This window comes from Somniosus microcephalus, chromosome 1 (assembly GCF_052327205.1).
Source record: "Somniosus microcephalus isolate GS21.2 chromosome 1, FLI_Smic_1.0, whole genome shotgun sequence".
Classification (NCBI taxonomy): Eukaryota; Metazoa; Chordata; class Chondrichthyes; order Squaliformes; family Somniosidae; genus Somniosus; species Somniosus microcephalus.
The window spans coordinates 285,204,189-285,222,666 of record NC_140987.1 but is presented as its reverse complement, the minus strand read 5'-3'; the positions used below and the strand labels follow the sequence as shown (position 1 = coordinate 285,222,666).

Genomic DNA, 18,478 nt, shown 5'->3' with positions numbered 1-18,478 from the left:
CTATTTCTGTTTCTGGCTGCCATGTTGGTTATATTAATGTCTGTTTTGGCCTGTGTACCAATATGTCAACCTTGTTTTTACTGTTATCAGGGTGTGATTTGGAAAAAGGGTTAGACCTGAAACGTCGACTCTAATTTCTCTCCATGGATGTTGCCTGGCCTGCTGATTTTTTCCAGCATTTTCTGTTGTTATTTGTGATTTGCCTGCCGGACTAAAGATTGATTATAAACTGGATAAGTTAGTACAAGGAGATTTGCTAGTTATGCATGTTATAGAATTATTAACAGCTTAAAACCGAGACAGTCAGAGATACTCACAAATTTCTTACCTGAAAACTAAAGAGAAAGTAATGGAAAGTTACTTTACAAATCATTCCCAGCCTTTGGTAAAGGTAATGAGTTACTGAGTGGAATGTTTGGTGTAACTGACTGGTTGGCATCCTGCTCGACCCTGAACTCTGCTTCCAAATGCCTCATATTTTCCAATTCCTGCCCTTGCACTTCTGCCTCCACTTTAAGGCTTTCCCTCCTTTTATCCCGTTCCCTTCTCCCTTTTCTTTCAGGCTTTCCCTCCCCGTATCTCATTCCCGCCGGCCTGCCCCCCTTTGACGTATCTTCTGCGATTCACATATTAAAAAAATTAATTGGCAAAAATATTAACACGTTAATCGCAGAAGTTAACTGTGATTAATTGACAGCTCTAATTTATATACAAGCATTACAGTATCACGTATGGAGATTAACAGGCTTTTATCAATTAAGTACTGCAGATACCTTACTTGAGGAGCTTTGAACATACTTCTTTGAGTTATTTTACCTCACTAACATCTCTTCCCCCATATCTAGATCATTGCAGCCATTGGCCTCGATTTCAGTGTGCCATGAAGCGGGCTTTTAGGCGTGCGGGGGGCTAAAATCCTGAATTCGGGGGTCCCGACACCATCCCGCCCAAAACCCACCTCCATGTAAGTTTCAGAGGAGGCGGGTACCCGCCCTGCACTGGGACCCGCCGACCCGAGGCGGGAAGGGATTAGTGCCAATTAACTGCCTATTAACAGGTAGTTAACAGGCAGTTTTTAGCCTAATCCCTATTTTGAGGGGTGTCGTGTGGGATTCTCGATGGCTCCAAACCATGCCAGGTTAGAGCAGGCGGGCCGTCGGGTTGAAGGACTTGGAGGGGTTGCGATGTCGGTGTTCAGGTGAGTGATGGGTGCATGAGTGCAAAGGTAAGTGTGTTTGGTGTGTCTAAAGTGTGTAAATAAGTTTAAATTATCTGTACTTACCTTTACAGCCTTTCTTCCTCTAGGTTTCGGGAGTCCATCACTCAGCCGGCACTGAAAGCAAAATGGCTGCGAGCTGTCAAAAGTGACAGCCTTCAGCTTTCATTGCCGGTGAGATTTCTAACTGAGCCTGTGGAGAAGGACTCAGGTTAGAAGTCAGACTGTCAGTGTTTGACAGCTTCAAACAGCTGTGAAACACATATTTCATCTGTCAAGACCTCTTGACAGATGAAATTTCAGTCTGTGACGTCACCTGTTGCCGGGTGGCCCTTAATTGGCCTGCTGAGCCCGCTGGGCGGGCTCAACAAGGTCAATCAAGGGAAAATCGCATGGATTGGCCGGACGTCGATGTAGGCGGGACTAAAACCTGAAAGTTGTAGTCCCGCCTCCTTCCCGACTGCTAAATGAAAATCGACCCCATTGTCTTCCCACACTTGGCACGATGCTCAGAAATGATAGTGATGATATGAGAGCGTTGGATGCTGAGTGTGTTCCTCTGACTTCAGCAGTGAGCTGGGTGAATCAAAATAAAATTCCAATTTAATAGTATGCTGGACAGTTCTATTGTAATTTTTCATGTTATAATCTGAATGTTTAAAATTCAATCTTTCTTATCTAGTTAGCTAACTGATGCTGGGGTATGGTTCACAAATATGATTTTGGTGAGCTTCCTGTAGAGTATTCAGTTACTAATATTGACAATATTACTCACAGCTTTTGAACTACATAAAAAACCTTTATTATGTTACCTTAGATACCAACATCTGGTGACCTGTGGAGCTACTACATGGACTTCGATAACAACCGACTAGACCCGTGGGACAGAATTATTCCCAGTTTTAAGTACGATAGTGAAGTGCCCTTTTTTGAGATGCTTGTTCCCACAACAGACACTGTGCGATTTGGCTATCTGTTGGAAAAACTTCTTGCTGTTAAACACTCTGTTCTATTCACTGGTACAACTGGAGTAGGCAAGGTAAAATGCTTTTCTGGCAGTTTTTCTGCATTAATTACATTGAAAACAGAATTAAAGCTGTCGAGTTTTTTTTCAAATGCAATTTAACATCTGTAAGGATAGGTGATAAATAAAGTGAAGATCATTTAACTTTCCTAATTTTGTGTATCACAAGATTATAATTTGCTAATGATTTTACAATGGTGATAGTAGAGATCATTATAACATTTACTTGCTATTTGTTTTGAGTAATCAACTATCTCTGAATTTCAAATGAATAATATAAAGAAAGAACTTGCATCATATAGCGTCTTTCATGATCTCAGGATGTCCTATAACCCTTCACAGCTAGTGAAGTACTTCTGAAGTGTAGTCACTGTGGTAATGTAATATTTTAACTCGGGACGCCGGGTTGGTGGGAAGCTCCCAGGATGTGTTGGTGTGAGATCCAGATGATTTTAACTACTGGACCTCATTTCCATTTGTCTGATGGGCCGTCCTCCCAATCGCATTAGGAATTGAGCAGCCTGCCCACCAATCGCATGCAATTTCTGGTGTGACTGTCAAGGTCTTCTAAAAGTGGAGATGTGCCTCTGAAAGTGAGGTTGCACCCCCTGCTTGGATTTATCATTGAACAACTCTGCAAGATATCTACTGAACTGAGTAGAAGGTCTCCTCTTTGCTTTTCTAATGCCTCCTTGGAGGGTCCTAGTGGACAAAGTCAGGGCAAGGAGGGGGGCACTCTTCCCCAGCAGCCGCAGGAGCATCTCCAAGGCCACCATCAAGCTGGCCTGGACAGAGATGGCTGATTAACTGAATCACATTTAGCACTTTGGTTATTGCGGTGCATTTTAACAGCAGCCTCTGAGTCTGCATTGTCAGTATGTCACTGATATAGACGTTGTCTGAATGGTTTTAATTTTTTTTAATGCATGATAAAGGGAGTGTAAAAGGACTTATCAAGGACTGTAGAGGAGCTCTGTGTAAGTTTTCAAGATGGAGGCATGAGCAGGTCAGTGGAATCACTGTGCAATTAGCTGGTTCCTCACATCTCTTGCTACAAGGCAATGAGGTGGCCCTCATTCTTCTGCTGCTTCCTTGCCTTTTCCTTGGTCCTCCTCATCTGATGAGGTCTGCTGCTGCTGATCACCCTCCTCCAACTGCAGACCTCTCTGTATGACGAGGTTATGCGGCATGCAGCACACTGTTAGGATGTGGGAGACTCTTTGTGGGGCATCTTTTAAGGAGCCGCCAGACCTGTTGAGATACCTGAACCTCTACTTCATCATTCTTATGGTGTGCCCAATAATGATCCCGCTGGTCCCTTGACTTTGATTATACCTGTGTTGCTTAGGCATGTCGGTGTTGTGGATGGGTGTCATAAGCCATCTGTGTATGGAATATCCCTTGTTGCCCAGCAGTCATCTTGTTATGTTATTGGACGGGTCGAATATTGGGGGGATGGTTGAGTGTTAAAGGATAAAAGCATTGTGATATCTGCCTGGGTACATTACAGGAACTTGCATAACTCTGTTTCTGTGATCGGAGCCGAGCTGAACATTAATGGTGTGGTGGCCCTTCCTATTCATGAATGCTGGTATCTGGTATTCCGGTGCCCTGATATCAACATGTGTGCAGCCAGTGATGCCTTGGATGTGAGGCAGGTCAGCCACTGTTGCAATCATTTAGCTCTCTCATATTGACTGTTGAGGCCAATGGGGAAGGTAATGCACTGATGAGCGCTGGCACACAGGGTGTCAGAAACTTGCTTAATGAAGCTGTGTGCTACAGAAGGGGAGATACAGCTGATGTTCCCTGTAGCAGATTGAAAGGGGACAGTGGTAAAAAAAAAAGTGAAGGGATGTGGAGACTTTGACAGCCACTGGCAAAGCATGGCCCCCTGGTCCAGCAGGCAACAGGTCCTGTTTCAGCAGGTTGCAGAGGTCTGCATCAGCCTGCCTGAAGAAGTGCAGCCTCCTGATGCACTGCTGTTCAGACAGATCCAAGAAAGTGACTCGGCCTGTACACCCTGTGTGCTGGGTATGGCTTTCTACAAGCAGCTGCCTTCACCTGCTCTCTCCTAATAGGTGAAGCTGCTGCTGGTTGAAGGTTCTGCTGAGGCTGATGTGAAGTTGCTGCTTCTCATCCTCCAAGTGTTCCTCTATGTAGAATAAACTAGCAATAATAACCCCCATAATAAGCTGAGAAAGCTTTCTGATAGTGACAAGGCAGAGAAAATGGGGAAAAAAGTGATTTGGAAGCTGCAAACTCTCCTGGCAAACCAGACAGCAAAAAGATCCCATTATCCACTGACCAGTAGTGGTGTTCCACTTTAAATAGAGCTTCAGTAGCTCTGAAACACTAATCCCGTTAGGTTTTACTGGTGGGTCAGGCACGAGGCTGGACTTCAATGATTTTAAGTTAAAATGGCAAAGGGGTCCTAATTCTGTCACAGGACCCTGATTTTAATATAACTATGAGGCTGTGGTTGTCACCTTTCCTGAAATTAAGAGCTGTACGGTTAAAATGGCGGTGGGCAGCTGTACGTTCAGAACGATGCAGTAGGAGCGTGACCGCCATTGTGACCGCCATTTTAACCACCCACCCCGTTCCCTTCGGGCAAGCAGGGTTAAAATTTGGCCTGTGGGTAATGTAGCACCCAATTTGTGCACAACATGGTCCCACAAACAGTGAGCTAAATAGCCAGATAATCTATTTTTTTAATGATGTTGGTTAAAGGATGAATGTTGGCCAGGACACCAGGGGAACTACCATGCCCTTCTTCGGATAATGCTGTGGGATATGTTATGCCCACCTGAGAGGCAGACATTGGTTTAATATCTCATCCAACAGTGCAGCACTCTCCTAGTATCAGAGGCTCTTCGTCAAGATGAGCGCAACGTCCTGATGACCTGGAGTGTGCCTTTGCCTGCCCATTAGATAAGGCCAGGAAATTCCTTGGAGCTGCTGGTGTTACTTCACCGGAAGATTGGCGGAAATTCCATTTTTGCGCATAAAGGGGGTTTCCACCACACTTTTGACAAAGTAAGAGAGAAGTTCCGAGGAAGTATTTTGTAGCTAGTCCAGGGATCAAACAGAAAATCCTTGTTACTGCATTTCTCAGTTAACACTACCAGGCATCTATCTGACAAAATGGAAATTGCCAAGGTATGTCCTGCCCACAAAAAGATGGACAAAACCAATCCAGCCAATTACCGCCCCATTAGTCTACCCTCAATCATCAGCAAAGTTATCATTGCCCAACCATCTTCACTACTTCATCAGTGATCTACCCTCCATCATGAGGTCAGAAGTGGGGATGTTCGCTGATGATTGCACAGTGTTCAGTTCCATTTGCAACTCCTCAGATAATGAAACAGTCAGTGCACGCATCCAGCAACCCTGGACAACATTCAGGCTTGAGCTGATAAGTGGCAACTAACATTCATGCTACACAAGTGCCAGGCAATGATCATCTCCAACAAGAGAGTCTAGTCACCTTTCCTTGCCATTCAATGGGATTAGCATTGCCGAATCCCCCACCATCAATATCTTGGGGGTCCCCATTGACCAGAAACTTAATTGGACCAGTCACATAAATACTGTGGCAACAAGAGCAGGTCAGAGGCTGGGTATTCTGTGGCAAGTGACTCACCTCCTGACTCCACAAAGTCTTTCCGCCATTTACAAGGCACAAGTTAGGAGTGTGATGGAATACACTCCACTTACCTGGATGACTGCAGCTCCAACAGCATTCAAGAAGCTCGATACCATCCTTAATTGGAACTCCCTCCCTAACAGCACTATGGTAGTACCTTCACCACACGGACTGCAGCGGTTCAACAGCAGCTCACCACCACCTTCTCGAGGGCATTTAGGGATGGAAAATAAACGCTGACCTTGCCAGCGATGCCCACATCCCATGAATGATTAAAAAAAAAGCCATCTGGACCCCTTAATGGAAATTATTATTCTACATGTATAGAACGCAAAGTTTCTTTTTTTGTAAAAGTATACATTAGCTCACCCATGCTTAGTGGTGTAAAAGGAATAAAAAACAAAGTAGCTTTGCTTTTACAATATCTAATCTCTGTCAATGGCGGAGATCTCTTAGTCAGAAGATTGTGGGTTCAAGCCCTATTCCAGAAACTTGCACACAAAATCTAGGCTGACACTCCAGTACAGTACCGAGGGAGTGCCACACTGTCAGAGGTGCCGTCTTTTAGATGAGACGTTAAACCAAAGCTCCCTCAGGTGAATGTAAACGATCCCATGGCACTATTTTGAAGAAGAACAGGGACTTCTCCCCGTGTCTTGGCTAATATTTATCCCTCAAACAACACCTAAAAACAGATCACCACTTTGCTGTTTGTAGAACCTTGCTGTGTGCAAATTGGCTGCCACGTTTCCTACATTACAACAGTGACTACACTTTAAAACTACTGCTTTGGCTGTAAAATGCTTTGGGATGTCCTGAGTTCGTGAAAGGTGCTTATATAAATGCAAGTTCTTTTTTTCTTTCTTATCCTATATAATTGAGTGTTCCCTGAAAGTATTAGTTTAAGTTATTCAGGGTGAAAAATTCAGCTCTGTAGTGCCCGATTTTTTGGTGCTACGGTGCCGTGAGTAGCGAGACTGTTGGCGGTCAGCTGTGGGTCAGTGTGTAGCAACCATGTCTGAGTCAGAAGGGTGTGGGTTCAAGCCCTACTCCAGAGACTTGAGCGGATACTTAAGTGCAGTACTATGGGAGTGCTGCACTGTTTAAGGTGCTGTCTTTCAGATGAGATGTTAAACTGTCTGCTTTCTCCGGTTGGTGTAAACGATCCCAAAGAGCCGGGAGTTTTCCTGGCTAACCAGCACCATTTAAACAGATTATAGCAGACAACACAAAGCTGGGTGGGAGTGTGTGCTGTAAGGAGGATGCCAAGAAACCCCAGTATGATTTGGACAGGTTGGGTGATTGGGCAGAAGCATGGCAGATGCAATATAATGTGGATAAATGCGAGGTTATCCACTTTGGTGTCAAAAACAGGAGGGCAGATTATTATCTGAATGGCAATAGATTGGGAGAAGGGGAAGTGCAACGAGACCTGGGTGTCCTTGTGCACCAGTCGCTGAAGGTAAGCATGCAGGTGCAGCAGGCGGTTAAGAAGGCAAATGGTATGTTGGCCTTCGTAGCGAGAGGGTTTGAGTACAGGAACAAGGATGTCTTGATGCAGTTGTACAGGGCCTTGATGCGATATTTAAAGGGCTCAGCAACCACTCTAAGGTTAATTGCTGATTAATTTCTACTGGCTCTGTGTAAGTTTGTGGAAGTGTTTGGAGCTTTCTAGAGTTATTTAAAGTTGGTGAGGTGACAGGGAGTGGTGCTGCAAGTGGAGAAGGCCTTACTTCTGACTTCAAGGGTTCTGGCCAGACCCACTTGCTCCCAGTCATGGGTGCTGTAGTTGTCATCCGCCTTGACCTGCAGCATGATAGGCAGATGGAGCAAAGGCAGCGAAGAAGAGGGGCAAGCTGCTCGCGGAGGGAGGTGGAGGAGGGAGAAGGGCTCTCAGCAGGAGGCCTTACCCACCTAGGGTCTTCCGAGAGCAATTCTATTAACTCAACCTGGGCCAGGAGCAGTGTGTGAGGTGTTTGCGCTTTACGAAGGAGGTGCTCACAGAACTCTGACACCTCTTGCAACCAGACCTGCAGCTTCATACCAGGGCAAGGACAGCACTGCCAGTGGCTGTGTCGGTGGCTGTGGCCCTGAATTTCCTCGCATTGGGATTCTTCCAGGTTGGAGCAGGCGATATCTATAACACATCCCACTTCACATAAGAGAGGTGACAGATACTCTTTATGCCAGGAGAGAGGACTTTATTGTCTTCTCTCTGAGCAGAGAAAAACAGGCGGAGTGTGCATGTGGCGTTGCCGTGATAGCGGGCTTCCCCATCGTGCAAGGCGCCATCGACTGCACGCATGTGGCTTTGTGGCAACTGCACCTAAATGCTGAGATGTACCGCAACCACAAAGGTTACCACTCGCTGAATGTGCAGTTGGTGTGTGACCATGCTCAGCACATCTTGATGGTGAATGCCCGGTATCCTGGCAGCAGTCATGATGCTTTTATTCTATGCCAGTCCGCTGGTCCCTCAGTCTGTAAGCCACCACGACAAACCAGAGGATGACTACTGGGCGACATGGGCTGTCTGCTGACCATCTGGCTCATGACTCCGTTCAGCAACCCAACCACACGTGGACAGCATGGGTACAATGAGAACCATGCTGCCACACGGAATCTGATAGAGCAAACCATTGGCGTCCTTAAACAATGCTTCCGCTGTTGGACCGCTATGAATAGCCCTGCAGTGCTCAACAGAGCCCATCTCAAGATTCTTTGTGCTCTGCTGCATGCGCCATAACCTCGCCATCATGAGGGCACAGCCCTTGCCACCAGCATATGGTGAGCAGCTGAGGAGGAAGAAAAGGAGGAGGCGGCAACCCAGACAGCCCCTTTTTGCCCTTGCTGTCCATGATCGACTCATCCGACTGCGGTATGAGTGAGCACAACCCCAATTCCCTATTCAACCATAGTCCCATCCCTTACTTTTCTCCTGTTACTGACTGTCACCTCGTTCTCTTCGCCAGAATGCTGAAATGAAAGCGACCACAAAACAAACATTCCAATCCAACTTTATACATCAATCCATCCAATATTACATAACAAAGTCAACTAATCACCCTTGTGCATTCGGCTGCTGACTTTCAGTGGGCGAGACTGCAGATGGCCTTGCAGGACGACCTCAAGCAGCTCTGGGCCGAGAAGGCCTGGCTGCAGACTACACCACCTCGGCATGGCAGCAGCAGATTCGGCTGGCTGGCTAACAGGCAACAACAAGGCCACTGGTGGAGTGGCAGTGGTGGAAGTATGAATGCTGTCATCCTGAGAGAGGACAGCAAGTTTGTGCTCCACGGAGTCACTGCCACTGCCACTGCTCCTGCCCCGGAGCGGTGCCTCAGCAATGCTAATAATCTGGTGGAGGACAGACTGCTGGACTGCTGAGACATCCTGCAAGCCCCTTTCAACACTGGTAAACGTAGCCACGACGGCAGCAGTCTGAGCTTGCGTGTCATCAAGCTGACTCTGCATGAGAGCAGTCTGAGCTTGCATGACAGAAGTCTGAGCTTCTACTGCAGCACTCAAACGTTGGATCACTTCCGTTTGTGCTGCAGTGGAAGCTGAGACATTGCCCATCAGGTCCAGCATCATGGTTGGGTCCACAAGTGCACTAATGGAGTTCCCCATCACATCCATCCTGGAAATCATGGGCTCCAAGCTCTGTGCAAAGTCCTGTGCAAGGTTGGAGCCAGACTCCTCCTTGTTACTTGGCAGTGACAAGAGGCTCTCTGACAGGCCTGCCAATGCACCAAGCATTTCTGTGTGCATGTCCATCACCCTCCTTCTGTAGGCTGCCCCATTAAAGTCCTCATCTGAGTCCTCTGCAGCAGAACTCATGTGCGCCCTCGCTCTCTGGAGAGCTGGCACCTGTGCTACACTTTCCCCCTGGCCTGGCTGCAGGCCACTCGTGCCTGGTGACTCACCACATGCCGATCCCGCCTCTATACTACCCTCTAAAGTACACGCAGTGCCAGTATCTCAGCTAGTGCCTGCGAGTGTGCGATCAAGTGACAGTGTCTCTTCTCCATCACTCTGATTTTGTTCTTCCTGCACTGGCTGGTCAGGTTGGAGATCTTGGATAACTGAAATGAGAAAGGCACAAGGGTAAAGTGGTGGTGAGGGAATGGTGGAAAGCAAGATGTGCATGATCACATCAGCAGCTTGTAAGTGAGAAGAAATTGTGGGATGAGGGTGAAATGGGATGTAAGAAGGAGGATTAGTTATGAGCATGCCAGCATCTTTAATGGTTTCAGCCTAGCCGCTCACCACGGACACAGTGACGGCCCCTCCAATAATGCCGAACTGGGTAAGGATTTACAGCCTTGCCCGTCCCCCACTGGTTAGCTGCTGCTGCCGCCTGTGGTTATGAGCCACCTTGCCCTGCAAGAGAGAGGGAAGTGTATCACTGAGTGTGGTGTAGTGTGTTTGGGTGATGTGCCTGTCATGGTTGAATAGGTGGCAGTGTGTGCAAGGTGTGAGATGTGGGTGTGAGGCTTGCAGCAGTGGTAAGTATATGAGGGTGAGGTGAAACTATGAATGTAAGCTTTGAGTCATGGTTGATAGTGATTGTTGGTAGATGAGTGATGGGGGTGTGGTGCATTGAGCAGTGTGTGAGGCCAGTGGTGCAGTTGGTTGGAGACAGCATTTGAAGATGCATTCATTGATCTTGACCACTTGTGTGAGGTCATTGAACTACTTTCGGCACTGCATCCATGTCCTCCGGGCAAGACTGCTGGAATTGACCTTGTCGGCTATCTGCTCCCACTGCCTTCACAGTGTGTGTCTGGAGGGCCTCCTGGCCACCTATGGATAGAAAACCTGTTTACTCCTTTCCACCCCATGCACTAAGGCCCCTAGTGCTGTGTTTGAGAACCTTGGAGCCCTTTCTCTGGCCTGTTGAGCCATTATTTATTCATTCTTCTTTCTGACCCTTGCTTCCACAACTAATTGGTTGAGCTGCTGGAGGTAGAATGCACCTTCTCTTTAAGAGGTGTAGGCTGCCTTTAAGAACTGGAGGCGAGCTTTAATTGGAGCTAGCCTCGCATGAACTTGAGCCCCTGCTGCTGAGTGTTCAGCACTAGGCTGAATGCTGCAATCCTGGAAATGAGCAGGCAGCACGAAGTTCGCGTGTTGCCTGTATTCCTCTGAACGGGCGGGGTTGATCACGCATTGCGATCCCCTTGCCTGTTTTCGAGGGCTAACTAATTTCTAGGTTCCACTCTTTCTATTGCAGGCCATTTAAGAGTCAATAAAGTTGATGTTACACCTCATTTGGTTATTTTACTGTATTTCTAAAAGTTAATTATTTCCCTAATATTTTATTCTCCACTTCCCCACCAGCTCATGCAGCAAGATTGACTTGTGGTGCACAGCTGACATGCTGGCTCACTGCACCCCCATGCACCTGCTGCGATTTCAATCAGTTTTCAGTGATACATTTCTTCATCATTTAATATGTTACTAAAAGCTTGGATGCATAGAGTGGAGAGTGACAGATCAGCTGTAAATTCAATTGTGTAGTGTTAGGAAAGTAAAGAATAAAGTTTTAAGAAATTAACTTTATTCAGTGATTAAAATGAAGAAATCCTTTGCCTAGAAATGTGGCAAAAGAATTCAGTGATGCATTAAATTAATTTTAGTCACTGCTAAATGATCTGAGAGCATGTGAAGACAGCTGGAGCATTGACTTCCACAAGCTACTGCTCAAATGCCTCTTATCGAATTATTCATTCAAATTAATATCTTGCATATTTTATCTCTTCCCAATCAGTTTGTTTTAGTGATGCTATAGCAGGAGTATACACTGTATGCCCACATACAATTTCAGGAGAGAAGCAGAAGCTGACTTTTCTGCTGCTGAAAGTGAAGACATAGACTTCTCCCCTCAGTACAGCTCCCTGAGTGCATCTCCTTCTACTTGATAGGAACAGGCCCCTCCTGCCTCAGCATTGTTCACTGAGTCCTGCTGCCACTAATAGACTGCTGTCCAGTGCTCTTTAAGTGGGAATTCTCCGGAGAAAAAGAATTCAGTTAAATTAACTTTATTCACTGCTAAATGATCCGAGAGTATTCCACCTACAGTACTCCCAAGATGGGGAACCCTGCAGCAGCAGCACAAGGGACTCAAAGGAAAACAGTAAACAACGCATGCAGGGCAGAACTAGGCCAATACCCATTAATAATCACTATCCAAAAAAGAGCCACCAAATTTTGGAATCACCTACAAATGAGCAACCCCCAATGCTATCACTACGACGCCCTGAAATGCCAAGAGCTGACCATAAAGAAGAATACCCTCAGTCAACTAGTCCTGGGACTCAATAAAGTAACTAATAACAATACTAACAATAACCAGCCCCAGGACAGTGACAGGGTAACACAAAGAATTCGACCCAACACAATCGTCGCTAAGCAAAAGGAAAAATATCTGTCATATTGGGCAGAAACAACAAAAACCCAAAGCAAACTCAATTGCTACTTGGCCCTAAACAGACAATACAACATAGCTGATTACCTGACCATGGTAAAGGATAACAAACTGAGAAGAACCTTGACAAGGTACAGACTTAGCGAACATAGCCTAGCGATCGAAAAAGGCAGACACAGGCAGACCAGGCTGCCAAGAGAAGACAGGATATGCTCTCACTGCAGTCAGGGAGTGGTTGAGACAGAGATGCACTTCCTCACAGCCTGTGGAAAATATCAGGGCATCAGAGAGAATTTCTATCAAAAATTCTCACAAATATGCCCTGAATTCAGAAATCTGACTGACAACCAAAAACTCCCATTCCTACTGGGGGAGGAGAGAAGCTGTGTAACACTGGCGGCACACTATGTTACAGCTTGCCATGAACAGAGGGACAACCAGTAAACTAAGACAAGAGTATATATAAACAAGGCGAAAATATATTTATAAACTCAGGGATATACCTGTTTATACACTGTATGAATGGAACCGCGTTTATGTGTTCAACCATAAATGTATTTTGATGCTTTGGCAACATAAGATGTACCTTATCATGCCAATAAAGCGATTTGTATTGTATTGTATTGTGTTGTATTGAGTGGCTCTGAGGTGAGAGTGGTGTGTTCCTGTCCATTAGTGTAGCACTATCGGCTGCCGTGCTGTCCCATGGGAGTTCCCATGATGGTGGGGGTGGTCGAAAGTGCGGCAGGGCAGACCTAAGAATTCCTCGTGGGGCCCGGAGGAGCACTCCCAATCCTCTTCTGGCCCTGATCCACTTCTTCACTGAGTTAGCCTGGCGGGAAACTCACTGCTGTTTTCTGCTCAGTTCTCCTAGTAAAATTGCCATTAAGTCTCGATGGCATCATCTGGATTCGACATTCATATGTTAAAGAGGACCCTGGCGGCTTTGGGATCCTGCAGATGTTAATGGCTTTGTGTTCAGCTTGTAAGCAAGTTTTCCTTCTGGCCAGTAAACAGTGCAGCATTTGGTACATTATGCAGTTTACCCGCTTCTATAATTGCCACTAAAGAATGTAATGGCCCTGAAATTAGATCGGGGGCTTGCCGCGCGTGCAAGCCCCCGATGTGCACTCACCCTGCACGCCGACATCTGAAGCCCGGGCCTGCTCGCATTTCCTGTCACTGGCCCGGTTCTGATGTCGGCGCGCTGTGCTTACCTGATCCAGCGGCGTAGTTAGTGCGATGTGCCGGCTGGGATCAGGTGAGCACTGTGCAGCCAATCAGGGGAGGGGAAACTCATTCATGAGTTTGACAGTAAGAGCTGTCAAACTCATGAAAAGTATGGGCTGCCAAAACACTACTTTAACTTTAAATAAAATTTTAAAAAACATCCCACTGATTGTAATAACTATAAATAAGTTTTAAAAAATGTTTTAAACAATTAATCAATTTTTTGAAAAAAATTATTTTTTTAAAAATAGGGTCTAAAACGAAACTTACCATCCTGTAAATTCTTTAAAAATAACAAACCTGTGGAAAAAAAATTTCTACATTGTACTAAAAGCCCACTTACCTGAAAAACTAAATACTTACGTCTTGTTTTTCCACGCGTAAAGACCGGAGGCCTTTACACGCGCGCAACTCTGGGGAAAAAAAAAGGAATTTTACTGCGCACGCGCTGCCTGTGCAGTTGCACGCGTCCTGCCTCTGAACCCCTTCGTTCAGAGGACAGGAAATGCCGGTTTTCCCCGCATGCGCTGTGCATGCTGAAAACCGGCATTTCCTCCGGCCAGACGCGTGAGTACCCCGACCGTACTCACGCGTTGGGACAGGAATTACTGGCCCATTATATTCTACTGCAAAATGTTGTAAAATGTCAAAAAACAAGATTTCTGGGGAGCATACCCCGCCAAATTCCTCTGGATGTGCATTTCTAAAGTTGGCACAACTACACTTGGCTCCAGTTTATATACATTTTACGTTAGATACTTCAGTTATAAGATGAGTAATGTTTGCAATTTGAAAGATTTGGTCGATATTTTCATAAACATTTTTTATTCTTATTACAGTCTGTGGTTGCACGAAGTTTGCTGAATCAAATTCAAGATGATGCTGGCTATGTCCCGGTTTACATCAACTTTTCCGCTCAAACATCATCGTCAAGGACGCAAGAGATAATTGAGTCCAAACTAGAAAAGAAAAGAAAAAATATAATTGGTAGGATAATCTATATATGTCACACGATGGTGAATTTGTAAAATTTGAGAAAAATGTAAAGGTGGTAATGTTATGTTCTCAAAATACTCGGTTCGTAACTCTCATGTACAATGAATAGACTTAACAGATGGACAAGTTTTTATTGCTACTAGGTGTGTTTGCAATGTTTGGCCTATAAATTCTGGCATGCCAATTTCTGGGTGCCCGGGGAGTGCACCCTGTGCCTGAATAGTAAGGTTCAAAGCGCCCCCGATGTTGGGCCTCGGGCCTCATTTTCATGGAGCTGGCGAGCTGCGCACAGCTGTTGGTGAAGCGTAATTGAAGATTGGGCCACTGCTGGCGTTGTAGTGGGCCTCAGGTAAATGAGAAAGGGTAAGATAGGTAGCGGTGGCCGGGGGGAGCAATTGATTGCCACGGGTGGGCGTGATTTTGGGGAGGTGGTGGGTGTGGGGGGAGAATGGTGGCTATGTGGGGTTGGTGCGGTTAGAGGCCTGCGTTTTTGGAAGTATGGGGGCTTTCCTGCCGGTTAGCGCCACATTATGTTGTGATGAGTTCAGAACGTAGCGAGTGAAATGCTGAGGCATTCAAAAATCTAAAATGCACAGGATCATAATTTGAATAAATTATTCTGGCCATTAAATAATCCAAACCTGCGCTCCTGCCACCAGTGCATCAACCTTATCCAGTATGGCATGAGGTGTGCTTGCACCTGGAAATGTGCGGGCGCTTTCTGCCTGCCATATTGGGAGCTCAGTACGCCAGTTAGCACCTGAATTTCTAGGCTTATGTATCCATAACTGATTCTTTTGCACATGTAGATGTAGATATACTATGGTGAACTTTCAGTATAGTTACACTCCTGCTGGTGGTGGCCTCACCAGATCTTTCAACCAATGTAAATGTAAAGCCGGACAGGACATTGTTGTGTTGTGAGAAGCTGTTGTTCAGGCAAGAGTCCTATTTAAGTATGCTGATAGTCATTTAATATATACAATTGAGCAGACAATCAGATTCCTGGCATTAATGTTGCGATATTTACTGGAGCGGAGTTTTGGAGCGGAGGGGAAGGAATTATAGTCGGGAAACTCAAAAGTGCGGGTATTCCCAAAAGGTGTGGAGTTGTTTAAACAGTTTCCCCACCCAGTAGCCAACCTGATTGACGGGTTTGGTTGCCTGTCGGGCAGTGAAGGCTCCAGAAAAGGCCGCAGTCCAGGATCAGGTAGGTTTTGTGGTTGGTGGGGGAAGAGATCGCAGGGGTGGGAGGGCGGATGGGCGTTGCTGGGGAGCTGGGGGAGATCGGAGTCGTCGGGGGGGGGGGGAGATCGGGTGGATCATTGATCGCAGGGGGTTCGGGGGGAGTTGGGGGTGTTCAGGGGACGATCATGGAGGTTGTAGCGGGGGTGGGTTTTACAGGTTAGCTTGTTCGAATGCGAGGAAACACTACTGCTCCTCCTGGCCCACAAGCAGTGCTGTAAAGGCACTTACCTTATGGATTCAGTCCTTCTCGCATCCTTTCACCTGCCGGGTTTCCTGAGGCCCAGAAAATCCAGACAACTGTGGTTAAAAATAGAAACCTTGATAATTGGAGGCATGAAGCCTCCTTAAAAGATTTCAATGATCAATTCGCCTCCTGAGAGCGGATTGGTCGACAGCCCCTCATCCCGCCTCTGTTAAAACAGGAAGTGGCGAGTTTGAGACGGGTTGGGTTCCTGTATCAAATTTTTTACATTTTAACCTCCCACCTCCTCCCCACCACCTGAACCAAACTCAAATTCACCTGTTTTGGGGGTTAAAATTATTATGTCCGTGTGTAATTGAGACACGGACTGCAGGAGTTGGTTATAACAGGTCTTTACTGAGTGGAGACAAACTGGAACTAACTATGCAAAGTTACTACACAGGCTTATATACAGGGGTGGTCACAACTGGTACTGCAGTATACAGGGGCTGCAGAATATAGTTCCTTCTGCAAAGTACATACACTACAATTCCTCCCCTTTTAGCTAAACAGTACATAACATTCGATTAATAATTAAATAACACATTTACAATTACAGTTGTCATATACATTAGCTGAAGTTAAGCAATTATAAGTTCAGTCTTTGAGGAGACTTCCTGATTCTGTCTGGATAACGCCTCTTTGGGGTATCAGGTTCTTTTGGCAGAGTTGATTCGGAATCAACGTCGTTGGGTTCGTCTGCTTCCAATATTCCCGATTCTGAGGTAGATGCAATTGGTACTTCAGTTTCATCACCGGGTGTATCGGATCGTGGTGTGGGATTGACGTTTTCCAGTGACTCTAGAATCTGGTCAGCATGGCGTCTTACAATGCTCTCTCCAACGTCCACGGTATACATTAGAGGTCCTTGCCGTGTACAGATCGTTCCTGGCTGCCATTTCTCTGTGCGGTAGTCCCGGGCCAAAACTGGTTGACCTATCTTAAAACTCCTGGTCAGCCTTTCATTCATATTCTGAAACTGGCTGTTCTCCACATCTCTTCTGATGTTTGGCTTAACCAAATCCAAGCGGCATCGTAGTCTTCGATTGAAGAACATCATGGCTGGAGTTTGGTTGGTAACCGCATGTGTCGCATTCCGGTAGGCAAACAAGAAGTTATCCACCTTGTGTTGTAGGGGCATGTCTTCATTACACATTGCCTTGATAGCCTTCTTGAATGTTTGAACGAACCTCTCAGCCAATCCATTGGTGGCTGGATGATATGGGGCGGATGTGTAATGCTTAACACCATTGTTCTTTAAGAACCTCCGGAACTCTTCAGACACAAACTGTGGTCCATTGTCGGAGCAAATCTGTTCAGGCAGCCCATTTCTGGCGAATATGGTTCATAAGACTGTGATAGTTTTTTCTGTGGTGGTTGAGGACATTTTTATTACCTCTGGCCACTTTGAATGTGCATCCACCGCAATTAAAAACATCGAGTCCATAAATGGACCAGCAAAATCAATGTGCACCCTTTGCCATGGAGATGAGGGACACTCCCATGGATGTAGAGGGGCTTGTGGTGGGGCGTTTTGGACCTTCTGGCATCCTGTACAGCTCTTGGTCATCTCTTCGATTTCTCTATCGATTCCCGGCCACCACACAAACGCTCTGGCTAAGTTCTTCATTTTTACCCCTCCCAAATGACCCTCATGAAGCTCATTGAGCACTCGATCCTTCAATTTGGGTGGAATTACTACTCTGGATCCACACATCAAGGTTCCTCTGCACACTGACAGCTGTTCTCTTCTCGGCGAGAATGCTGGCAAGAGTGGTTTGCCATGTGCTGGCCATCCCTTCACTGTTAAATCATAGACCCAGGAGAGTGTCGGGTCATTTCGTGTTTCCTTTTCTATGTTTGCATTCGTCACAGGTAGACATTCGACTATGGTCGAGTGGAATATCTCCACTGGATCCACTGCAGGCGCTTCTTCCACCGTCGGCAACGGTAGGCGCGACAATCCATCAGCATTCCCATGCTGTTTAGTTCCTTTGTACTCGATGTCATATTGGTGTGCCCCTAGGAAAAGGGACCACCTCTGTAGCCGTTGTGCTGTCATTATCGGGACGCCCTTCTGAGGGTTGAAAATGGAGACAAGAGGTTGATGATCAGTTAGTAGAGTAAATTTCTGACCGTGCAGGTAGTGATTGAACTTCTTCACCCCCCACACCAGGCTGAGGGCCTCTCTGTCAATCTGGGCGTAGTTACGCTCGGCTGAAGTTAACGAGCGTGATGCAAAAGCTATCGGCCTCTCAACCATCAAGGAATTTATGTGACAGTACCGCTCCAATGCCGTAGGGAGACGCATCACACGCCAGTCTTTTTGGTAGTGATGGGTTGTAGTGAGCCAATACTTCTCTTGAAGTGATTAGGTCTTTACTCTTCTGAAAGGCCCGCTTACATTCATCGCTCCATTTCCATGCTACTCCAGTTTGTAG

At 46.2% G+C, this 18,478-nt stretch overlaps 1 protein-coding gene across 3 annotated transcripts in view; it reads left to right on the top strand.

Moving 5' to 3' along the window:
• The window catches only part of dnah6 (dynein, axonemal, heavy chain 6), a 1,317,984-nt gene that overhangs the window by 809,164 nt on the left and 490,342 nt on the right, over positions 1 to 18,478 (top strand). For all 3 annotated transcript variants that reach the window (XM_085993638.1, XM_085993630.1, XM_085993647.1), the window contains 2 exons: positions 2,034 to 2,255; positions 14,392 to 14,539. In XM_085993638.1, the coding sequence (XP_085849764.1) occupies positions 2,034 to 2,255; positions 14,392 to 14,539 (370 nt within the window). The remainder of the gene's footprint in view (positions 1 to 2,033; positions 2,256 to 14,391; positions 14,540 to 18,478) is intronic.